General features: G+C 35.6%; 1 protein-coding gene across 3 annotated transcripts in view; it reads right to left on the bottom strand.

Moving 5' to 3' along the window:
• The window catches only part of ATF7IP (activating transcription factor 7 interacting protein), a 127,940-nt gene extending 104,133 nt beyond the window's left edge, over nt 1-23,807 (bottom strand). The window contains exon 1 of one of the 3 annotated variants that reach the window (XM_033408147.2): nt 23,628-23,807. Coding sequence is in view for 1 of the 3 variants with exons in the window: in XM_004281125.4 (XP_004281173.1) it covers nt 5,400-5,416 (17 nt within the window). In the remaining 2 variants the exon portion in view is untranslated. Of the gene's footprint in view, nt 1-5,399; nt 5,656-21,939; nt 22,334-23,627 lie in introns of those variants that run through there. The other 2 variants (XM_049693868.1, XM_004281125.4) reach the window with 2 other exon arrangements.
• Nucleotides 23,808-24,742: the final 935 nt, after the last annotated feature.

The raw sequence follows: 24,742 nt of genomic DNA, 5'->3' as shown, positions 1-24,742 counted from the left end.
ATTTTAAAGATAAGAAAGCTAAAGTTCTGAAAATAAGCAACTAGCCTCATCCCATAAAAAATAATGCATAAGACCTATTGAGCACTTACTGTAAATAGCCATTATACTTTGAGCACTATTATACGCTTTTCATATAAACTTCTAAGTAGTGAGTGGAAGAACATGAATTCACCTTGACTCCAAAGTTCGTGTTCTTCCCTGTAGTCTAACCACCTCCCTTGTTTAATGGTCACAGAATGGCATTAAGAGCTTAAATAATTTATCCAAACTATACAACTACTCACTAGCAGCACCAGAACTATCACTTCTATACTAATACTTTCCACTTTGCATGCGATGATACTTGTATGTCAGCAAAAGAAACGCCAGTCAGATGACTCCACTGGGCAGCAGTGCCTGGTTTACTTCAGCAGGGAAGGTAGAAGCCCTCAGGAAGATGCAGAAGCAACTCTTTTCTCTGGTGTTAAACTCCCCCCTTCATTAAACTCAAAGAAAACTCCCTCCTTCATTAAACTCAAAGATTTGTTGAGTCAATAAGCACTATTTTCATCATCTCCATATTCACACATTAATGTCCAATAACAGACTGTTACAAATTACTAATGAGAACACTTAGTGAAAGTTCTAACCTGAGCAATTTATTTAAAATCCCTTCTTTGAATAAACTTTAAGCTTTCTCCCAAATCACTTTCTCTTTCGGGAGTGTAAGAAGTGGAAAACAGGGGAGCCCATCAGTGTTTCCTATGCAAGTTAACCGGTGTTTCAATTTTCGCTAAAGCTTTCTCTCTAATTTGAAAGCCATTTTCCAAAAATGAGTAAATTTCTTTTAGCACTTCCCTAGAGTTACCTATGTCATGGTATTACATGAATGCTAAGAAGCTGGCTTTTACTCTGGAAAATGTGGAATTCAAATTTAAATCAGATCATTATTATACACTGCCAACGTTTCACGGATCATGAAGGTAGTCTTCACGTAGTTGAGATGGTCAATGTTTTGTAAACAGAAGTGATATTTTAACAAAAATAACAGCCTCTGAAATTATCTAGTCTAGTGCAGTTAAGAACACTTTCTTTTAGGAACTTACTCATTTTAAGTGCTAAAGTTTCTTAGCTCAATCAATTTAGGCAAAAATCTTTTATAAAGCTCATTTCATTTACCTGTTCAGGAAACTGCACATCTTGAATATAATTTAACATTTTTTTATTCAATATCATCACTATGAACATCAAGTCAACAAATAGTGATGTCTTTAATAGTGATAACATGTAAAGAAATGAGAATTTATTATCACATTAAAAGACCTCAAGGAACTTGTATGTTTCTAGTTTGTATTTTTTTAATCGCCTCACTTTCAACCAATTGTCAGTTTTTCCTGATGTCACTGGATCTCCTTCAATCAGCCACCAATGGTACTCTAATATAAAAATCAGGACAAGAAAAACGTTAGCAATGTGCCGTATCTTCTAAAGAGTAAGCTGACTTTATATACGCTCTCTCTCCTACCAAGTGAAGTAGGTTAGATTTTACTTATGTTTACTTTCTTCTGGATGAGAAGCTGTATTTTAGATATTAAAGGTTGCCAACAATCTGTCAAGTAAGTAGAATAGGGATTGAAAAGGAACAGCTCTCAGGGGCCCAGAATCAATGAAGAGGACCAGCTGTGTGGAGTAGGCCCTATCTGAAGGAGACAGTAGCTACTCAACTGTAGGTTATTTTTCTCAAGCAAAAATACATTTCTAGCACTGCCCAATATTCTATTTTCTGAAAGATGAGACATGCAGATTTTTGTGTAAAATCTGACAACTTTAAATGTTAACTAGAGAAATACGGCAGTGGTTAAAGGACCAAAGAAGTCTGCTGGCTGCCAGTTTGTGGCCAGTGAAAGAGAACTATACTGTAAAGACTTTCATTTGTACTGAAACATATAAAACTCTAGGCCCTGAATTCACATCATCCCTTTAGAGAAGTTATTTTCTCACTGCATATTTGGACTACTCAGCCAGACTAGAACTGAAACATTTCTCCTACTCTGATTCTGTAATGACAACATTCTATATTGGCTTTACTTAATAAACACATCTGCCACTACCCACATACAGCAAAGGATGGCTAATTTATTTAACAGAGTAGAACCCAGGAGTGCAAACATGAATATATCAATTACCAAGTGGATGCTTGGTAATTACTTCTTGCTTCTAAGCATGAGTTCTGCTTCTTGCTACTTCTTGCTTCTGAGCATGAGTTCTATGAGAAATTTCCCATTCTTTCTAAACATACCACATTCCCTGATCCAATCACATTTGATAAAGTATATGACATCTGAGAAGCAAAGAAACTGAAGGGCATTCAAATACTACTGGAAAATTAGCATGCCAGATATTTGTAGAGTATTTCCTGGTACTATTCAGAAACATTATATAAACTAATCATCAACATATCCTTGCCAAATAGATAGGATTTTTTTCCTCCATTTTGTACATAAGGAAATGAGAGTCAGAAAATGGATGGCCAATATAAGAAAAGGGTAGCAAAAACAGAATTCAAATTTTGATTTGAACTCTTGGTCAGTGTTCTTTTCACTACCTCAACATCTCTCTTAAAGGTTTATGCTAGTGAAATGGCTTGTGAAAAAGGGTATTTCCTGGTACTATTCAGAAACATTATATAAACTAATCATCAACATATCCTTGCCAAATAGACAGGATTTTTTTCCTCCATTTTGTACATAAGGAAATGAGAGTCAGAAAATGGATGGCCAATATAAGAAAAGGGTAGCAAAAACAGAATTCAAATTTTGATTTGAACTCTTGGTCAGTGTTCTTTTCACTACCTCAACATCTCTCTTAAAGGTTTATGCTAGTGAAATGGCTTGTGAAAAAGGGTAAACAAATGGGGAGGACAAGAAGTGACAAAATAATAACATAACACCTCAATTACCCAGCACCCAGATTTATTATGCCCTCAATTATTCAGCGTAATAGCTAACCTGGAATTCAGCATAGAAAATTTGAAAACTGTCACCAACCCCAAAAGTAATAATCCCAGTGAGGTCTAGTTTATGTTTATAGTTGCAAAAATGCAACATGGCACTGAAAGAATTAGCAATAACATCCTGAGTAAACACAGAGTGTTGGTGTTTCCCCATGTATAAGTAATAATCAGTGGATTCATCTTGTGGAGGGGAGGGTGGATGTAAATATTACAGTCCACAATAGAAGGCAAGAAGAATGGATCATTAAAATTTCCCTGAGGTCCTACTCTGAAGGTTAACATAAATTGATCAATAATTTCAACCTGGCCAGTTTCTCTCCAGCAATAAAGAATATCAAACCAAGTAGCTGGTTTACATGGTACGCAATTTTTGAAATCCAGTGAGCTGTTCATACTACGAGAGGCAAAAAAATAAGAGTGATTAGAGTCACAGCACATTCACTTTCCTATGTCATACTCACTCTAGGGCACAACCTTACTGAAGTGAAATGCACGATGGATAGAACCTCTCACATATATTGGATTTGTCATGCATATTGGATTTGTTATTCTTTTTCCCTTTCAGGAGCAAGCTCCTATATACATTTACATAAAGAAATGTTCAGATTATGAGAATCCATTATATCACATAAAATAGTCCTAACAATGTCACAAAGTAATAAGTTAATGGAAGTAAAATAAGCATACTACAGCTGTTGATAAAACTGAGCTAATTATTCCAAAAACGTTTTAGGCCACCGAACAAATAAATACTGATTAACTTAGGAAAAACAATAATGTTGCTAAAAGAATTTTAAAATAAGAACAAGTAAAAACACAATTTTGGGGCAAGGCAGCACCTTTAAACTGTTAAATCATGTAAATATAGAACTTATATACTACCTTCATGAAAATTTGTAAGTCAAAAAAGAACATGAAGAATATATGTTCTAGAATACTTCTCAAACTGAATTCCATAGTCCCTTAGCGCCTGGATGTCTACAATTAAGTGACCTAGATCCTGACACTAATAATAAGATCATAATTGTCATACATGATCCGGTTTCAAACCTTTATTTTCATCGTAACAGCCTAATTGTTCTCATTTTATTAAGAAAATTAATAAGTAAATGTTATAATTTTACATTATAAAATAATTACACAATAATAAAATACCATACATATATCCCTTTAATATTCTGGGGTCCTTCATAAGAATTTAAGGTGCAAAAAGTTGCTGTCTTTTAAAAGTTTCTGTATTTAGAAAGATCAAAACTTACTGTTCTATGTCATATTAGTCAGGGATATATTCATAATACTCTATTGACAAAGCTAGAGGAATGCACAATACTATTTAGAAAAAATTTTATTAAGTACTGCGATCCAAACATCAGTGCTTTAATTATAACTAACTGTTCTGCTATCTGAACTAATACGTGAATAAAAATTTCATTCTCCTACTTTCTGGGTCACTATGGACTTACAATATCTCAATAAACTTTTCTATTGATACTTCAGAACAATGTTAAGAAAGCTTTTTGAAAATTTTGAAACTAAATTTACAAAATTATTGAGTCATTACTTTTAAATATATCACAGATTTTAACTAAGATAAGGTGGACATCAACAGTTCATATCACTTAACTAAAAAACCGAGATTTACTTCAGCCCTGTTGTATAAGCATACATTAGATACAAAGAAGAAGGGTATCCAGACCTAGAAGATGTGAATTATTTCTAAATTCAAAATCTGAATCTGAATGCCAATTTAAGCAAAAAATAGTTAGGATGAAAAGTTAGCCCCATCAAAAATGTGAAAAAATTGGATGGCTGGGAGGAGGCAGCATAATGAGAAAGAACTGAAACCCAGTTAAAAAAAAAAAAAAAAAAAAATCTAACAATGTTAAAAATTTGTTTATTTTTGTAACTGTGATTTACATCCAGAGAATTAACATTCTTCCCAAAAAGCTACCAAACAATACCTCCAAAACACACACACACACACACACACACACACACACCCAGAAAAATCACAATCTTCATGCAAAACACGGCTTACTTATGGCTTCTTTTTAAAAAAATCTACTGAGATAATATATTGTTTTTAATTTCTACAAATAAATATCAAGCAAACTAAAATATCCAACATAAAAGGAACATTAAGTTAATCAGGGCCAGAAAAGCACTACTGTGGTGATCAATTGTTCTGGCAATGTCAGAACATAAGACGGTGAGAAATTACAGGAATTTAACCTTTGACCTCACCATCCTATGTACTGTTTCCATAACAGAGGCTTCAATGTTCTATCAGCAAACATTTCAACTTCTTAGCAAGCAAGCTCTTAGTTCGCCTTCCTATATAAACTTAGTAAAATTCAAATGTTTTTTAATTAAAATGTTCAGAGATAAAGAGTAATGTGGTTCTTACCTCTGGTCCTGATGCATGTGACAAACCTCCTCAGTGGCATAGTAGCTGCCTAAACAGCTACAAAGACTAGGTTAGCAGCCATTTTGAGACAGCTGCACTGTCTCAGTTGCACTAAAGTGTAATTAAGATGGCTCCAGTGTGCACTCAAGAACTCACACAGTGGAAACTCAGCTATGTATCAAACAAAGCCCCTCCCACTTTGTCAGCCTGCAGGAAACTGAACACTGACAACAGCTAATGCATATACTGCAACAAACAATGCAGCTACTCACAACACAGCAAACAGAGAAGGCAGCAAGCCAGTTTTGTAACATAATGCCTGTGAATCCCGACTTGCAATACAGAGTTTGGGCACATCCTGATCCCAGACAGCTTGAAGTCCATGCCACATATTAGCAGTTACAGAGATAGAGCCAAATCACACACAGCAAACATCAGGGAATTTGCTTGAAAGAAAGCCTCCATTTCAGTCCAGAAAAAAAAAAAAAAGTCAAACTATGCTCAAGGTCCTTTTTTTTTTTTACTCTTTTATAGTACTTTTTACATAAAAAGAGTGCCAATTTTTATAATTTCTAGAAAGTTAAGTTGTTTAAATCCTGATAATCAATTTCCATTTATAGAAGGCTAATTAAAGGTTTTTCCCACAGAATCTAAGCCCCAAAGTGCTCAAATCTAGCCGAATGGTTAAAGCTTGCAATCAAATTATTGAATCTTGACAATAATTTTAAATAACTGCTGGGGAAGACTAGAGACATTAGAGCTACAGTGGCAACAAAGCTTATTTTGAGTAATCTGCCATAAAGATAAAAAACAATTTCTTCTCTTCTGTAGTCCAGATGGTCACAAAGACATCTCCAGGTGAGTGGTTGGTCCCAGGGCAAATTAAATTTCATGCCATGGCTCAGACCTCCCAACATTCTGACATGGGTGAAAAGCAAATAAAATAAAGAATGTAGACACCCCCCGGGGGAAAAAACAAATAGGAAGAACAAAAGAATAAAATTCAGTCTGAAAGTGGGTGTATTAAGAAGACAAATTTGTTTTAACAGTAACCAACCATCAAGAGAAGGACAAAAGCACAGAAAGAACCTGTTTGCTCGATAGCACACATCAGCTAGGAAATCCATCTTTTCCTTTTGTCTTACTTGGTTTACCATCCTAAAATTTCGCTGCCTTGTGCTGTTTTGTCTCTATCCACCACTAGATGTAGGTATTTATTAAAACACGTTAAGGGTGTAAGGGGGTGGTAGGGGTACAGCAAAAAGGAGATTGGCCCCATAAATTGATGATTGTTCAAGCTGAGTGATGGGCACATGGAGCTCATTATTTCATTCTATTTCTGTATATATTTGAAATTTTTCCATAATAAAAGTTAAAAAAAATACTCAGCTTTTAAAAAGTCTTTATTTATTCTCCCTGAGGTAAACCAGATAACGTAAACTGCTTTAAGTACTGTATGAGGGAAAAAAAAGTTTATAGTTGATCTAAGCCACATTAATTCTTCAAAAATATAATGGATTCTCTGAGGGTGGCTCGAATCTATTTGTTAAAAGCAAGAGGTAAACTGGGAAAGATTCGAACAGGATAGACATTACTGGAGCACTAGAATGTGGCTAAGGTTAACGGAGAGACAACCAACCAAAACATTTAGAGCTGCCTGATGAAGAGCAGCTGATATTCAAAAAGCAGATTCTTTCGGAAGCCTGTTCCACAAAGGTTTAAATTATGTAATATACCTTCAAACGTGCGGTGCTCCCCACACCTCCCTCAGCCTCCCCCGTCTCGCCAGACACCTTCCAATGTAAATACTAAATACTTTTTTCTCAGTCTAAGCTTTCCCGGGCAAGCTAAGATGCTGGCTATTGGCTATAAGATCTACCTTTTCACCCAATTTAGACTTCAAAATAAGAGACATAATCTAAGTTCCCTCCTTATACCAATCCTCCTCCAGCCACTACAATCATTTTACTACTAATTTACTATATCCTCTCTATTATCCCAAGGCACGTAAGTCAAATCAATATAATGATTGCCTATTTCATGCAAGGGGCTTTAGAAGACAAAGGAGTAGGGAAGTCCATTAATATAAATCAAGCCTTCATATAAGTTTTTATATACATTGTTTAAACTAATTCTCACATTAACCCTACAAGATAGGTTTTATCTCCAATTCGTGATCGAGGAAACATGCTCAAAAATTAAATAACTTCACGAAAGTGCTAATAGCTAAAATACATCCTAGACTACACTCAGCCCAAGCCTACTGGAGCTTTGTCTGTCCCTTCCCACACTGGTTCTGTTTCTGTGCATCACGGAAACAACTTAGGAAAGAATAACGGTTAGGCTGTTAGTCAGGTAAGTGGTGTCACTGCCAATGTTTCATTCACTCTTTATCCCAAAGAGACTATCCTGGTTCACCCAATAAACCCTACTCATGATTCAACCTAAATTATCTTATCACTGACAATCTCTTCCTTGCTCTCCTTTCCCCTTACTATGCCCAACCCACAAACCAGGTGTAATTGCTCTCTCAAGGTCTTTTATATATACCATCATTATACTTAGCATATTTCACTATTTATATCTTTATATATGAGTTCTTAAAGGACAGAATCAACTTAATTCACTTTCCACTCACTTTCATAGTGTGAAATAGTATTTGATCAATAGATGGTGAGTTGAAAGTAATTCCCTGTGTTTGCATTTCTACCACAAAAATCTCCGAAAATTCTACATCCTTAGGAACCTTCATTTTTAGGATCTCAACTCTTACTTTCTAGCAAGAAGAAGAAGTCAGCTAAGTTTTTAGTCTTGACCTAAACAGCTCTGTACTTCAAAACCCAAGGTGGAAAAAAATACCTTTTGCAGGGCATTTTTCAGTTTTTAAAGTGTTTTTAGAGGCACTACATAGGAGCTAATATGTGTTAGAATAAAGTCTGAAAAATGTCTATAAAAATTATAGAAATATATTATTTACTTTAAAAAGTTTTTAACATTACTAAGAAAGAGTACAGCTTGATTATATAATGTCATAGGTTAAAAGAAATTTGGTTTTGGAAGGGTTAGTCAGAAAACCCAATCATTGCTTATTTGTGAAAGCAAAACACATTTGGAAGGCATTTCTAATGTAAGGTAAACATCTCCATGATTACTCAATGTTTTACCTCTTCCTAAATAAAACTAGCCCTTTTCATATAATTTTTTCATTTCACTCTTACAATGACCATGTAAAATAATAGTGCTATAATCTCAAATTTTTCACGACCAGAGAATGTAATCATTTGCCAGGGGTCACACAAGTAGTAATGAAAAAGAACTATAGGAGAATTAAGTTTAGTCAACTACTACACTTTTTATATATCATATATCACACTATTGGAAAACTCTGGGGCTTCCCTGGTGGCGCAGTGGTTAAGAATCCGCCTGCCAGTGCAGGGAACATGGGTTCGAGTCCTGGTCCGGGAAGATCCCACATGCCACAGAGCAACTAAGGCCAGGCACCACAACTACTGAGCCTGTGCTCTAGAGCCCACGAGCCACAACTGCTGAAGTCCACGTGCCCTAGAGCCCGCGCTCCGCAAGGAGAGAAACCACCACAGTGAGAAGCCCGCACACAACAAAGAGTAGCCCCCACTTGGAGCAACTTGAGAAAGCCTGCACTCAGCAACGAAGACCCAATGCAACGAAAAATAAATAAATAAATTTATTTTTTTTTAAAAAGAGAAAAAAAAAACTTTGCACATGCAGAATATTGAAAATTCCATGGAACCTAGGAACCTAAAAAAATGGTTTCAGCGTATTAAGTAGAAAGTAAATACACTTTTCATTAATTTAGTTAATACACTTTAATTACACAAGTTACTATCAACATTATATATATATATATATATATATAAAGAGAAAAGGAACATTAGAAGGTTACTAAGATGATAAACTGAAAACACCTAACTTCACTCCCTCAAATCCCACTAAAACTACAGTGGAGGTTATTTTTTGAAGGCATAAATCCTCAAGAACAAAGAGAAAAGTAAAAGGGACAATAGCTACATGATTTGCGGAGCTGGAAAATAAGCAGAACCACTGGTAACTAAGTCAGCAGTTCCCAAAACACTATATTCTAAGCTGCATTGGGGATAAATTAAGAACCAGTTTGATTTACATGGCAGAAACTTCAAAAGACATAGAAACTAGAAGAACTAAGCACTTTGGAAATTGGGGTGAAGGGAGCAAATAGTAGGATTGTATGACTAAAAAAGAGAATACCAGTGAAAGCTGCTTGTGAAGCAGTAAGATACCCTAGATGTCCCTCATCACATTCCACTGAATGCCTGCTCTCCCCAATCCTAGCAGAGGTCTGAAAACAATATCCACAGTTAAAAATGAGAGTAGCATACCAAAAAGACGGACTGAGTGCTCACTGAAGAGAATCCAATCCTCTTCCTCCATTAATCTCCCAGAATGCTAGCAATCCGATCCTTACTATGTATGAAAATGTAAGACTACTCTCTGAGGGTAGTTAACAAGCACAAGACACAAGGCCTTAAGGTCTTGGGAGCTCTCCAAAAACAGCCCACCCAGATCAGCCTCTATAATGAAGTCCAAAACTGACAAATTTAGATATGCTAATCAACTTTTTACTCTTCCACAACATATTATATACAGTCAGGCAAGGAAGAGAAAGGCAACTAAGAAAAGTCTAAGAGTCTAAGATGGAAGACAGAAATAAAAAAAAAACACAAAGCAACAGACTACACAGGGAGAAAACTTCAAAAATAAATTAATATCTATATATATCAAAAGATGCTGCATTCATTTGTCAAGAATAGAATACTACAGGCAAGGATTACAAAACAGAAATTAGGAATATGATAGAAAAAAATGAAAAACTCAATAAAAGGACCTGATGATAAGAAATCTACCTGAGGGCTTCCCTGGTGGCACAGTGGTTGAGAGTCTGCCTGCCGATGCAGGGGACACGGGTTCATGCCCTGGTCCAGGAAGATCCCACATGGCGCAGAGTGGCTAGGCCCGTGAGCCATGGCCACTGAGCCTGCACGTCCGGAACCTGTGCTCCGCAACGGGAGAGGCCACAACAGTGAGAGGCCCACATACCGCAAAAAAAAAAAAAAAAAAAATCTACCTGAGCAAAACGACAAAGCTGTCAACAAGAGAGAGAAGAAAATTTGAGTATCCATCCAAAAATTCACATTGGAATGATAGAATGGCAGAAAATATCACCAATGAAATCATTTAAGAAAAATTCCAGGACTGAAAGGCAACAGCTGCTAAATTGAAAGGGCCTGATGAATTCCAGCAAACAATAATAAATAGATCCATATGAAGGAATTAAAGTGAAATTTCAGAACACCTGGAAACTAATAACAGATTCTACATGCTTCCATTGAGGGAAAAAATCAAACATAGGCACGGCTTCAGATTTCTCAGTAGTAACAGAAGCAAAAAGCTAATGGAGCAGTGCCTTTAAAATTCTAAAGAAAAATGATTTCCAACCTAGCTTTGTATACCTAGCCAAACTATCAATCAAGCATTAAAAATATAAAATGACAATTTTCAGACACACATAAGTCTCAAAGAACATATCTCCTATATATTCTTTCTCAAAAAGCTACTAGAGAATGTGGTCCACTCCCCCTAATGACAGAATAAGTCAATAAAAAGACATAGCACATGGAAAACAAAGGTCCTACACAGAAGAGGGGTGAGAGAAATCCCCACAATGGTGAATAAAATTCTAAGGATGAAAGCGGTATACCAGATATAGAAAGCAAGTAGGCTAGCCTGGAAAAATGAAAATCAAGAAACAAAAATGAGTCACGATCCTTGCTGCCACTGTACCTGAGGGGGAAAAAAAGTGTCTTCTAAATAAACATTAAAAAATCCTTAGTAAAGGATTGTACCAAATCATCTCAACTATTACTATTACATGGATGAGATTCATGGATACAGGCATCCTGGTATAAAATTACCTTCATGGATGGACCTCTGTCATAACTGTATCAAGAGAATGAGTCATGATTTCCATAATTCTGTTATAGTTCAGGGCAGACAACTTTGTGTAAGTAGATTACTTAACTCTAGATCAGGAGGATAAGAATTATTTAGGACTAAATGAAATGATTTAATTGTGGTTAACATTTTCTTTTTAATGGTCATATAAGAAAAATACTTTCTTCTTAATCTACCTTTAACCCTCAATTTAAGATATATTTTGTATAAATAGTAACTTAAATAGTATCTTGATCCAATACCCTCAGAATTCTGGGGGGGGGGGGGCAGAATATCCTATGAAAGACCTTACTACAGGTTTTAAGTTAATAATCTATGAGAATATTTTAAGAACAATTCTATAAAAAAATACTGAATATATTGATTGGCCTTGTTTAAAAACTACTTAGAAGAATGATTAAATCTTATATAAAGTATCATAACTGAGTCTCTCTACTTTTTATGAACCCACTTACATAGTTTCAATGAGAATCTGTTTTCCTTCCTTTCAGAATAAAATGGATAAATCAAATTTGTAACCATGACCACAGAAAAATGCAACGTTTAAAAACAAATCTCTTTTAATTAGCTATGACAGGGAACAAGGACTGCATCTCAAATGTAGAAATGATGCCTTCTAGGTCTTCACAGGAAATCAATACAGTATCTCTTTCATAACTTATGGATTCCCAGCTTTAAGAGGAATAAAGAATATCACTTCCTGACAGACAAGGAACACTGACAAATGTGGGACTCTTAGAGAACCATGATACCATACAGTTTTAAGTAATGCAGGCAAAATCTCATTGAGATAAATTAAATGGCTCTTGGTTCCTAATCTTCTAATCAAGCAAATAAATAAGTAAATTATTATGCTTTATAAAACTAGACAGAACTTAACTCTTATATCAAATGGACATAGTTTTGTTAAGCAGACAAAGAGAAGCCTTTCTATACTTAACAATACGTCATTAGTTCAATAAACGAGTCAAACAAAACATCGAAATAAAGAATCAGAAAATTATTAAACAAACTTATATGATCAAATCTGTACCTTAGGGGCAGAAACTTGGCCACGGGAAGGGTTATGGAAGAAAACTGACACTTTGTTTTGCCTCAATTTTAAGTGAGCATGCCCAGCAAGTTCCATAGCTGAAGGGTAAATAAGGGGTGAGGGATCACCCTGCACCCTAAAATTACAAAAAGAAAACAGGATAATTCTATGTGGATCTAGCTCCCAAAATAAATGACTTCATCTCTAACTTTGGCAATAATGACAGTCTGAAGAATTATGACAAACCTGGAAGATAAATAATTAATGTGAGAAAATGGCTGCTTTTTCACCATGATGAGGCTCAGAGATTTAGTAATCTTTGAGGGGTTTTTATTCTTAAATACTCTGGTAGTGTTTTTTGGTTTTGTTTTTGTTTTAATTTAATGAATAAGTCCTAAAGCTGGACTCTCTCACAAACCTTTGCAAATAAACTATGTTTCTAAATTCATATTTTTCCTACTAGTAAGGGGCATGATTAAACCTACTTTTCTAAGTTGCTTTTTAAATGTATATAAGTTCTAACTCCAGTAAGGAAGAATACTGTCATTTTCCATATATCTCCTTGTACTGCAGGGCTCCCTAAAGCTTCACGTAGCTGCCTCTTAGTAAATATTCATGTCTTACTAATAGATTCATCAATTGGTTGAAGCCAGAGATTAAAAGTGTGTCAGGAACAAATGCTAACATTTTATATAATTAATCTCATTTAATCTCTCAAAATAAGCCTACCAGGTAGGTGGTATCACCATTTTATATGTAAGAAATACTGCTGGGAAACACAAATTGGCCAGGTTCCAATACAAAATTACTATACTTTCCACTTCATGATATTACTAACTGCTTTTAGGAAAATTCTTTGTCTTTTCTTTTGTTCTTTCTTTTTCTTCTGTCAATTTGCTTGCATATTTTTAATCTGCCAACTATTATATCACTTAAAATATGTTTGATGGAGAAGAGAATTACACAACTCAAAATAATTATGTCATTCCATCTTTTCATCAAACCCTTATTAATTTCATACATATGTCCTTCAGAATTACATTTTAGAAACTTCTTATTAATAGGTAAGCAATGGTGTTTTTTAAATTTTTTCTATTTCTTAATGAATGGGATTGAAGAATTTTTTCCAAGTTATTTTACTATTTATAATTTTCCACATGCAAAGTGTCTGTCAAATCTTTTGACAATTTACCCAGTGGATGCTTGCTTAAGTAAACTTCATGGTTAATTATTTAAAAACAACAACAACTAAAAGTTCTGACATGTAGATTATCATGCATTAAATGAAAGGAGCTAGAACATCTTACCTTTTTTTTTTGCACCTAAAACAAAGGGGTTCTATTCTTTCAATAAGCAAATATTTATTGAATATTAAGGTAGGTATTGTGGAATGCAATTTTATACTTTTATTAGCAGTCTTATTATACCTAATTAGAAAGGGTTTGTCCTTAAAATGCGACATTTGCCAGATACATCAGTAAGATAAAATTCCTAACTGCAGGAAGCTTATAAAGTACTACACAAATAACTATAAACATAAAAGTTGAAAGGAATAAATGCCTTTAAAAGAGATACAAAGTAAAAAGAGAAATTAAAGAACTTCCAGCTGAGGATAACAATATCCTTTATTAGGTACATTATGTAGGCACCATGGCATCAATGATTTTTTATTTACAAAAATCAAGGATTTATATCAGAATATGTTCTCCTAAACGTAATACTTTCTTTCCCACCTCTGAGATTTTGAATACCCTCTTTACTCCCTTTACTAAGAATATCCTTGTAATTCTTCTTTTAAAATACAACTCTTCTGGGATTTCCCTGGTGGTCCAGTGGTAAGACCCTAAGCTCCCAATACCGGGGGTCCAGGTTTGATCCCTGGTCAAGGAACTAGATCCCACATGCCGCAACTGAAGATCCTACGTGCCGCAACAGAGACCCGGTGCAGCCAAATAAATAAATAAATATTTTTTTAAAAAAATTTTTTAAATACAACTCTTCTAAGGTTTCCTTGACCTCCCCCCAACAGAGTCCCACTTTCTGTGCCTTACACAGATATCTATTGTGTTACACTTATCATCTACAAAGAGCTGTTTTTAATTAGTTACTTATTACTTACTTATCAGATAAGTTTTACTTGTAAGCAAAGAATTTATGACCACAGTTATTTTTTACCTGTGTATATTACAAGGCCCTCAAAATCACATTTTCCATCTTGAGAAATCATAAACTCAACTTTGAAACTAAAAGAAGCAGTTAAAACAATTGTCAGAGTTTACCTACAGTCCTTCATCCTTTTAAAGTAAGTTAACTGGCAAGATTCAAAGATAGTACACTGAATTCTTGCAAAACTAATCATGATTTAATGTTTTCAAAAGCAAGCAGAAAGAGGAAAAACTCTGCCTAATAAGGTAAATATTTATAGTAACTACAATCTGTCAGGAATCATGATTACAAAGCTCTCAAAATTCCATTTCAAAGGAAGATATATAGTTACAACTGGATCTAATTCTTAAAACAGAAAACCAGTTTTCAATATCAAATTATGAATTAATTAGAGACCACTTCTCCAGCTGCCTTTAGTAGCAGAAAAGGCTAACTGTTCTCTAATACCCATTTCTCTCCTTCTTTTATAAAATTTTCTAATTTTAGCTGAACACATGGTTGTCCAGCCAGATACTACATTTCCCAGCTAAGTATGTTCCAGTGATTAAATTCTCACCCATAACACATGAATCTAAATGATAGTACTACTTCCAGATGAGGCTCTCAAAACAATGAGCGTGCACTCCCATTGTTCTTTCTCCCTTGCCCCTGGCTGGTGAAAGCAGCCATGTTCAACCCAGAAACCATGTTCAACATATGGAAACCATACATTAAGCCAAAGCCACTTACAAACCTGAAGAGTTTTTCTCTGTATTATTACACAAGAGAAATAAACATCATCCTTAACAGTAACAGAGTGTCTCAGAGCAGTTTAGCCTTTACTGTAATCCAATCAGCTCCTGACATTGACTACCTAAAAGGAAATAAAAGAAGTTCAAAAACAGTCTCTTTTCCCATACTCTTCCCCATTTCTTCCTTCTCTTGAGACATTTAATCTAATAATGGTAACAGGGCAGGTACACTCCTAAGCTGGCAAGTCTTAGTTGAAAATGAGCTGAAGCAGTCAAGTCGTTCGTTATTGATTCACCAAAATCTCTTTTTCTTTTGCTCCTGGTCCTCAAAACAGCAGAAACTCTTCCTACCTTCTAAGTTTACCTTTCCACAAAATGGAAGACATCATCTTGGACAATTACTGGCTCAAGGAGAGATCCTTTTACAGCCCTGTCAGTTCTCAGAACCACTATTCCAACATACAATTCAAGTTCCTTATTAGAATGTAAAAGTGCCATACACATAATTCCTGGGTACCTACCAAGACAACAGTTCCCAAAGTAACACAGGGCTACACAAACAACAAAGAAAGGGAGAAAGGATTATACGGTTTGACATAATAACACTACTACCTCACATCATCATCATAAAAAGGGGTCTCTCTCCCAAACTAAAGGGAATATATCTAGTTATTCCTAGTTACTAGAACTATAACTGGTAATTGTTTTTTGTATAACAAAAAATAACACAAAATTCTTAATAATATTCTAAACAATGAAAAATTGCAGACATGAATAAGTGAATATTTCTGATGGTAAAGTTAATATTTCTGATGGTAAAGGTCATCTTCATTTCCCAGACATTCATGTTTACATAGGCCCAATTATAAAGACTCTCAGGAAGATAATATCAACTGTACCCTTAGGCCTGCCACATTTTTTGGAAGGTGACCAAGGAGATGCCCGGGTCATTCTCTTAAAGACTCAAAAACCCAAAGATCAAAATTCAAAACTGAAAACGTTCACATTGTATAAATAAACACTAGCGCCCTGGTTTTCTCACTTTGCAGCACTTAAAAAACTGGAAATGCTGCCCAGCAATCATAGTGTCTCCGATACAAGATGGATTCCACCGTACAACCTGAAGCATATATAAACGGTTTAATTTTGTGGAATTCACTTCTCTGTTTTGAAAAAAGTAAAATAACAGAAAAAAAACACTGATTTCCTCTGCAGATTGCATGACAATCTAAGAACACTGAGAAGTAATTTTTAGTCTTGGACTCTCTAAAGAACATAACAAGATCAAATGGGCAAGGATTTTAAAAAAGAAGCTCCACTAATGGATAGGTAGTTTCTAGATACTCTAGGAAACTAACAAGGACAATGCTCCCCAGAGCTACTTGATATTTTTTATAATCTACTGTTAAAATATCACCTTATTTTTATTTATAATGCCCTACAGCTGTTAGGAACTCAAAAGCAAGAACTTTCAAACTTCTTTCTACATGTGACTCCTTTGAAAAACTTGGTATGATAATGTATGAATTTTCCATATACCTCAAAACTTAAAAACAAAAAGTATAATAGAAATCTTTCCAAACCAAATCATACACCTCTTTGTCTTCTTGAACAAATTTAGCATAATTAAATATTCCTATAATTCAGAATCATAATAAGATCATCTATTACCATAATGAACGTGCTATAAATAATGTGTCTTTAAGAATAACAATTCCCAAATTAAGTAACCTCAAAACTAAGTTTTTAATTTATTTTTTATTTATTTTTTTTTTTGCTGTACGTGGGCCTCTCACTGTTGTGGCCTCTCCCGTTGCGGAGCACAGGCTCCGGACGCGCAGGCTCAGCGGCCATGGCTCACGGGCCCAGCCGCTCCGCGGCATGTGGGATCTTCCCAGACCGGGGCACGAACCCGTGTCCCCTGCATCGGCAGGCGGACTCTCAACCACTGTGCCACCAGGGAAGCCCAAAACTAAGTTTTTAAATTCTTGTTCTAACACTTGGAATCTGACAGCTCTTCTCTATCAAGATGCCAGCCATCTCTTCTTGCCCCTATCCATATGCATTTTTCTAGTAGCATTTCTCCTGTCCCTAATTAACTATTATAGTCTGAAAACACAGATACCACAATACATCAGAACTATGAAAAGTTCTCAGGTAAGGGCAAAGGTCATACACAAAAAAATAAAAATATGCAAACTGCTATAAGTGGATTTGCTTGAAAAATATCCAAAGACAAAATTTTTTCATTAGAAAAAAAATGCTGAAGAAAAGCCAATAATATCTTAACACAATTTCTACCTATTTTCTAGAGTTATTTTTATAAAGCCAATAATATTTTACCATTTGATTTCTATCTTTAACTTCCTTGATTTCTTCTTTACATGCAACCACCAATTTTTCAAGTTTAACTATATTCAACAAAAATATTTTTACAATAATCTGACATTCTTTCCTGTACCTAATATAAAAATAATTTTTAAAAAGTAGGATTACAACTAAAATACACTATCAATCAAGATTATACTTTTCACTGCAATCAGCACAAAGAATAGATTTAATAGAGAATGAATGTATACTAATACTTAGGGAAACATCCTTATGAGAGGAATATTTAATGTTACCAAAAGAGACTAAAATGAAAATTTTTTACCTTAATTATATATTATTTATTAGGCTCCACACTGGCCAAAAAATGAATCAGATAACATTTCAAATTTTCTCTGTTTAAAAAAAAAAAAAGGTCGGGCTTCCCTAGTGGCACAGTGGTTAAGAATCCACCTGCCAGAAGACCTAAATACACATTTCTCCAAAGAAGATATACAGATTTCCAACAAACACATGAAAGAATGCTCAACATCACTAATCATTAGAGAAATGCAAATCAAACCTACAATGAGGTATCACCTCACACCAGTCAGAATGGCCATCATCAAAAAATCTACAAACAATAAACACTGGAGAGGGTGTGGAGAAAAGGGAACCCTCTTGCACTGTTGGTGGGAATGTAAATTGATACAGCCACTATGGAGAACAGTAAGGAGGTTCCTTAAAAAACTAAAAATAGAACTACCATACAACCCAGCAATCCCACTACTGGGCATATACCCTGAGAAAACCATAATTCAGAAAGAGTCATGTACCACAATGTTCACTGCAGCTCTATTTACAATTGTCAGGACATGGAATCAACCTAAGTGTCCATCAACAGATGCATGGATAAAGAAAATGTGGCACAGATATACAATGGAATATTACTCAGCCATCAAAATAAATGCAGTTGAGTTATCTGTAGTGAGGTGGATGGACCCAGAGACTGTCATACAGAGTGAAGTAAGTCAGAAAGAGAAAAGCAAATACCATATGCTAACACATATATATGGAGTCTAAAAAAAAATGGTTCTGAAGAACCTAGGAGCAGGACAGGAATAAAGACACAGACATAGAGAATGGACTTGAGGACATGGGGAGGGGGAAGGGTAAGCTGGGACAAAGTGAGAGAGTGGCATGGACTTATGTATACTACCAAATGTAAAATAGATAGCTAGTGGGAAGCAGCCACATAGCACACAGAGATCAACTCAGTGCTTTGTGACCACCTAGAGGGGTGGGATAGGGAGGGTGGGAGGGAGACGCAAGAGGGAGGAGATATGGGGATATATGTATATGTGTAGCTGATTCAATTTGTTATAAAGCAAAAACCAACACAACATTGTAAAGCAATTATACTCCAATCAAGATGTTAAAAAAAAAGAATCCACCTGCCAATGCAAGGGACACGGGTTCGAGCCCTGGTCCAGGAAGATCCCACATTCCACGAAGCAACTAAGCCCACGCACCACAACTACTGAGCCTGCACTCTAGAGCCAGCGAGCCACAACTACTGAGCCTGCATGCTACAGCTACTGAAGCCCATGCGCCGAGCCCATGCTCCGCAAAAAGAGAAGCCACCACAATGAGAAGCCTGTGCACCACAATGAAGAGTAGCCCCCAGTCGCCGCAACTAGAGAAAGCCCACACACAGCAACGAAGACCCAACACAGCCAAAAATAAATTAAATAAATAAATTTGGAAAAAAAAAAAAAGGTCTACGTTAAATACACAAGGAAAATTCTGTTTTCAAATACTGTAGAACACTATCTTGGTAACCTATTTTTCTCATTTCTAACTTCATACTTGCACTATTTTCATGATGCTATATTCTAAAGCAGATTAAAACTGCAAATGTTGTCCTATATCCTCTATCATGTCATCTCTATTAACATTATACCATTATAGGAAACCAGTAAGATAACACCTTAATAGAAAGTAACAGTACCACAATTTTTCTCAGAGTTCCTAAAAACAATACATTTTTGTGGGATCTACAGAAAATGCATCATATTCGTGAATTAAAAAAAAAACTAACAGTATAAAGATGTAAACATACCCTAATTTAGGTTTTATGCAATTCTAAACAAAACTTCAAATAGTTGGTTTTTAAACTTTGCCAAATGTATGTACAAAAGGAGGGAAAATTAGCTTAGAAAATTGTGAAAAGGAATGATATCTACTGCCCCTTCATATATTTATATAGTCTATAGCACTACAGCAAATAAGACAATGCAGTACTGCTATATAAACAAGGCCCAGTTCCAGGGTTGTTAACCTGCTTTTAGATTTTACATTACATATTCTTGTGAGAAGCTGATAAAACTGTAACTCTTTCCCCAGGAAAAAAAAAGCACATATGTACACTCACACAAAATTGCGTATATCATGGAATCCACGGAAGTTTTTTAAGTATCTCTAGAACCCCCAAAGGTCAATGGACCTCAAGTTAAATATCCCTAGTAAATGAAGCAGAATTGATAGCTCAAACTTAGTAAGTTATGATCAAAAGAAGAAATGTATCATCAACATAAAATTCTAAGAAAATTAGGAAAAGATGGAAACTAGCAACCCATCTTTACGCAATGTCAAAATAAACTCCTTATAGGCCAAAAGGTATTTTTTAAGATAATTAAAACATCTAGAAAAAATAAACAGAACAGACGAACATTTAGTTCATCTTACAATATTTTTTATGCAGAGAAGTCCTGGAAGAAATAACACATGAAAAAGCAGTGCATTTGACTTCATAAAAATGTAACAATTCTAAATATGTAAAACCATAGCAATTAAAAAAAAAAAAATCTTAACTAAAAAAAAACTTCAGGGCTTCCCTGGTGGCGCAGTGGTTGAGAGTCCGCCTGCAGCTGCAGGGGACACGAGTTTGTGCCCCGGTCCGGGAAGATCCCACATGCCACAGAGCGGCTGGGCCCGTGAGCCACGGCCGCTGAGCCTGCGCGTCCGGAGCCTGTGCTCCACAACGGGAGAGGCCACAACAGTGAGAGGCCCACGTACCGAAAAACAAAAACAAACAACAAAAAATACTTCAAAAAATATGAAAAGCAAAGGGCTAATATCCATAAATAACTTACACATAAGGAAGACATTAACATTTACCACAGAAAAAGATACACAAAATAACCTCAAACAGCAAAGTCACAACAAATGAGAAAGTTGCATATATATTAAATATTTAAAAGTTCAATTTCACTAGTTATCAGAAAAAATGCTAACCACCAAATTGATGGTGGTATAGGAAATGCTTTTCAATAAAACTAAGTTTTTATCAGTTTTGTAAATTACTTTAAAAGTCCTTTGTAACAGTAATTTCAAAAAAATATTATGAGATGTAGATCATGACTCATGTACAAGGATGTTCACTGCAGCTTTATTTATAATAGAGAAATGGGCAACAAAATGTTCAATAAGGAAAGAAAGATTTAGTAAGTCACAGTACATTCTTATTAAAGACACCAATATTACATAGCCATTTAAAAATATATTTCAAGAACATTTGATCATTTGGGATATTTTCACAAAATAACTACTATGTAATCATTAAAAAAAAATTTCAAAAGAATAATGAAATGGATAAATATCCACAATAAAATACTAAGTTAAAAGGGCAGGAATGAAATTATGATCCAAATGATAAACTAATTGATCAATAAATAAATGGAAATGTCACAAAAATCACCAAAAAAGTGTTTATTTCTAATTAATTTTCAATACTTTCCAAATGTGCTATAGTGAAAAAGATTTTAAATGACTCCCAGTAACTTGGTATTCATTTGGTAACCTAGTCTTAATATTAACTGAAATTCCACAACATGCTTGTTATTGATAGAGTACCAATGAACAAACAGTAGATGTTCAGACAATTCATTAATCTTAGTTTTAAATTTATAGAACTATATTTGCCTTTCTAAGAAATGTAACAGCAAAACTGTCCTACCAATACATATTTACATAGTACATTATGTTCTTCAGTGTTTCAAGTGCCTCTTATGATCTTCCACATTAACCTAAGAGGCAATCATTTGTATATGCAAATGAAAACAAAAGCTTAAATATATAAACCAAAATATTTCACTTTTTTGGAAGTGCAGAATGAACCATGCCCTATGATCAAAGTTCTTTTCTTAACCTAACACATACACACAGACATAGACGTAGATACAGAAAATACAATGTATTTCCAACTCTACAACACCTGAAATAATGTCTGGAGGGTGGAGGCGGTGTGCTGGGTAATTACCCTGGAAGCATAAAAGGGAAAAGATTACACAACTGCTCTCTAAATATATTTCTCTGTAGAAGACTTCAGGGGTTCAAAAATTATATCAACAAATTTTCTGTTGAGAAAAAAAGAATTATTCCCTTCACTTCATTCTATCTCCTTTGTGATGTCATTTTTTAAAACTCCACCAACCAAAAGTACTCCCTTCAATTACATCTATTTGATACTTAACCGTTCTTGTAGGCAATAAAGTCCCTAAACCAACCAAGATTATAAAGCAATAGCCACTTCTTCATCTGACAAGTGACTGACTTAAACTCAGAGTTACATAACCAACCAAGAAAACAATTGTTGTATATACAAACCACAGATGAAATTTATGACAACCATTTACAAGTTTTCAGCTCAGTAAGAAATAATTTACACAATGGTAGAATTATATCAAATGTATAAAACTTCTCCCAGGGGTTTATATAAGATTTAAATATAGTGACACTACCATTTTAAAGTAAAATAATCAGTAACATACTTACAACTACTTTAAGAAACTAAAACCAGGAACATACAATTTTTAAAAATCTAACACAATTGTATCTTACACACATGTATATATGGCAGTTTGTTTTTTTTAATCAACTGATTTATCAATGATTCACAATTTCCTCATAAAGGCCTCAGTGTAGTTGGGAGTTCTTTGTAGAATTCTTTATCAGAAAAATTTACCAAGTTTAAGTACTATACTTTATATATCATTACAAACAAAATGGTAAGGCAATGATTAATTTTAAAAGTCAAGGTACCAAAAATAATCTAAGTGAAGCAGTAATGGACAAGTGATCAGAGACAGAAAAAATGTAAAACTCAAATGCAAGCAAGATCAGAGGCACACACTGATTAAATTAAAACTTCACCGACTGAGGATCAAATATTTTTTTAAAAAATAAATACCCAAGGAGATTGAGATTTCTTTTTAAATGACATTATACAGATTCTTCCAATGCCCCCTCCCCCTCATTTTTCCAAAAATCAAATTGTTTCTAGTTTGAAAACATTCCAACAGAACTGGTAAAGATAGGGTTAAAAATGTATTTGCAAATATGCAGTTCAAATAATTGCACTTCCCGTGAGAACACCACTAGGTGCTGATCTTCCGCTCCCTAAATATAAACTTGAATCCAGCAATACCCTTAAAGTGAAGTAAAAATCGAGAACCACAAGGGGACAATCATTTTTACACAAAATTAAGTCCACAGCTTCTCAGAGAATCGGAGAAATACAAGAAAGGAGTTTGAGGTCGGTACGGGAATACAACATAAGAGAAATGTTTTCCATTTAAAATATAGGAATTCGAGCGTAACAAAACGAAACCCCTCAAGAATGAGGAAAATTAAATCTAGAACCCGAATGGCGTCCAACAAGAACATTCTATCTTGAAAATGAATATTGCGCTTGCGCAGCCACCGCCCCGCCAGCTGCACAACTGCAGCTAGAGCCCGACCCCGCAAGATCACGTGCTCCCATGCAGCGCCCTCCCGCAGCTCCGCAACCGCGCAGGCGCAAACACAGCTTCCGCAGCCGCCATAATGCGGTCTCGACTCTGAAGAAATACAATAATAATTTAACAAAATGTGGTTATAATAGACCCTGGGACTCACATATACCTTTCGAGGTGGGAGAGGAGGGAGGGGGAACCAAATTCCTTCCTACAGAGCCGTCCCGCGCCTCCGTCCCCTCCGCTGCAGCCTCAGTCTCGCGCGCTCCAGTCGCCGCGCCGCCGCCGCCGCTGCCGCCGCCGCCGCCGCCTCCGCAGATTCAAAAACAAACCCGCTTCTCCCTTGCACGCGCCGGGGCCGTTATGCAAATTATCGTAGGCGGGGCTCGGCGGTCGTAATATTGGTCACGCCCACCATGCTTTTAGCCAATGGGCTCACGGACTGGCCGTTCCCCATGCAAATCTTCTGGGTTTTTATTTGAATGAGAAAAATTGGCCCCGCCTCCTGCCGTGTAAAAGAGAAGGAAGTCTGAGGTGGTGGCGCTGCGCCTTTCAGTTGCAGTGAGGTGTGTTTTTTGAGTGGAGCCTTGCCCAACCAGTGAGTAGCGCTTTGTGAGCGCCCTCTATGAGCCTCAGGAAGGAAGGAAGGGAGGAAGGGAGGAAGAGAGGAAGGAAGGAAGGAAGGAAATAGGTAGGTGAAAGTTAAAGAGCTGAGGTAAAGATTTTCGAAAAAGGCTGGAGTATGTTAGGTTGTTTATCGTTTATATTAAAAAGTCAGAAAATATACCTCAAACTGTGTGAGTCACGAGGGAGTGGCACAAACACATCTTTTCTTTCCGTCCTGTGGCAGAGCAAGCGCTTCCAGTCATACCCTTCCACCTGTTGTATCCCTGTTATTCAGTTTTATTTAGGGAGCCAACCCTTCATGAAGGCCACAGAGTGTAATGAAAAAGGTGCCTCTGTATTTGTTGGGATATCTGGGCTTACGTCCAAGGACTCCTGCTTACGTGCCTGTTCCTTGAAGTAAGTGTGTTACTCAGTTTTCTCTTCTCTAAAATGGTGATAATGGCTATAATTCAAATCAGTTGAGAGGGCTAAATGATAGGATAAATATAAGTGTGTTTTGCAAAGCAAAAGCAGCCTAGCAAATATATGGTGAGGTTTGGTTGTCGTTTTTTAACATCATTTCTCCCTTAAATTAATCTATTCGTTCAATATTTATTTAGCAATGCCGGTGTTCCAGACCTATATTAGGTGCCTGTCCTCAAGAAATCTCTACTACAG

The sequence above is a fragment of the Orcinus orca genome, chromosome 11, assembly GCF_937001465.1.
Source record: "Orcinus orca chromosome 11, mOrcOrc1.1, whole genome shotgun sequence".
Classification (NCBI taxonomy): Eukaryota; Metazoa; Chordata; class Mammalia; order Artiodactyla; family Delphinidae; genus Orcinus; species Orcinus orca.
Note: the sequence above shows the minus strand (reverse complement) of the source record. Positions and strands in the feature narration are given on the sequence as shown.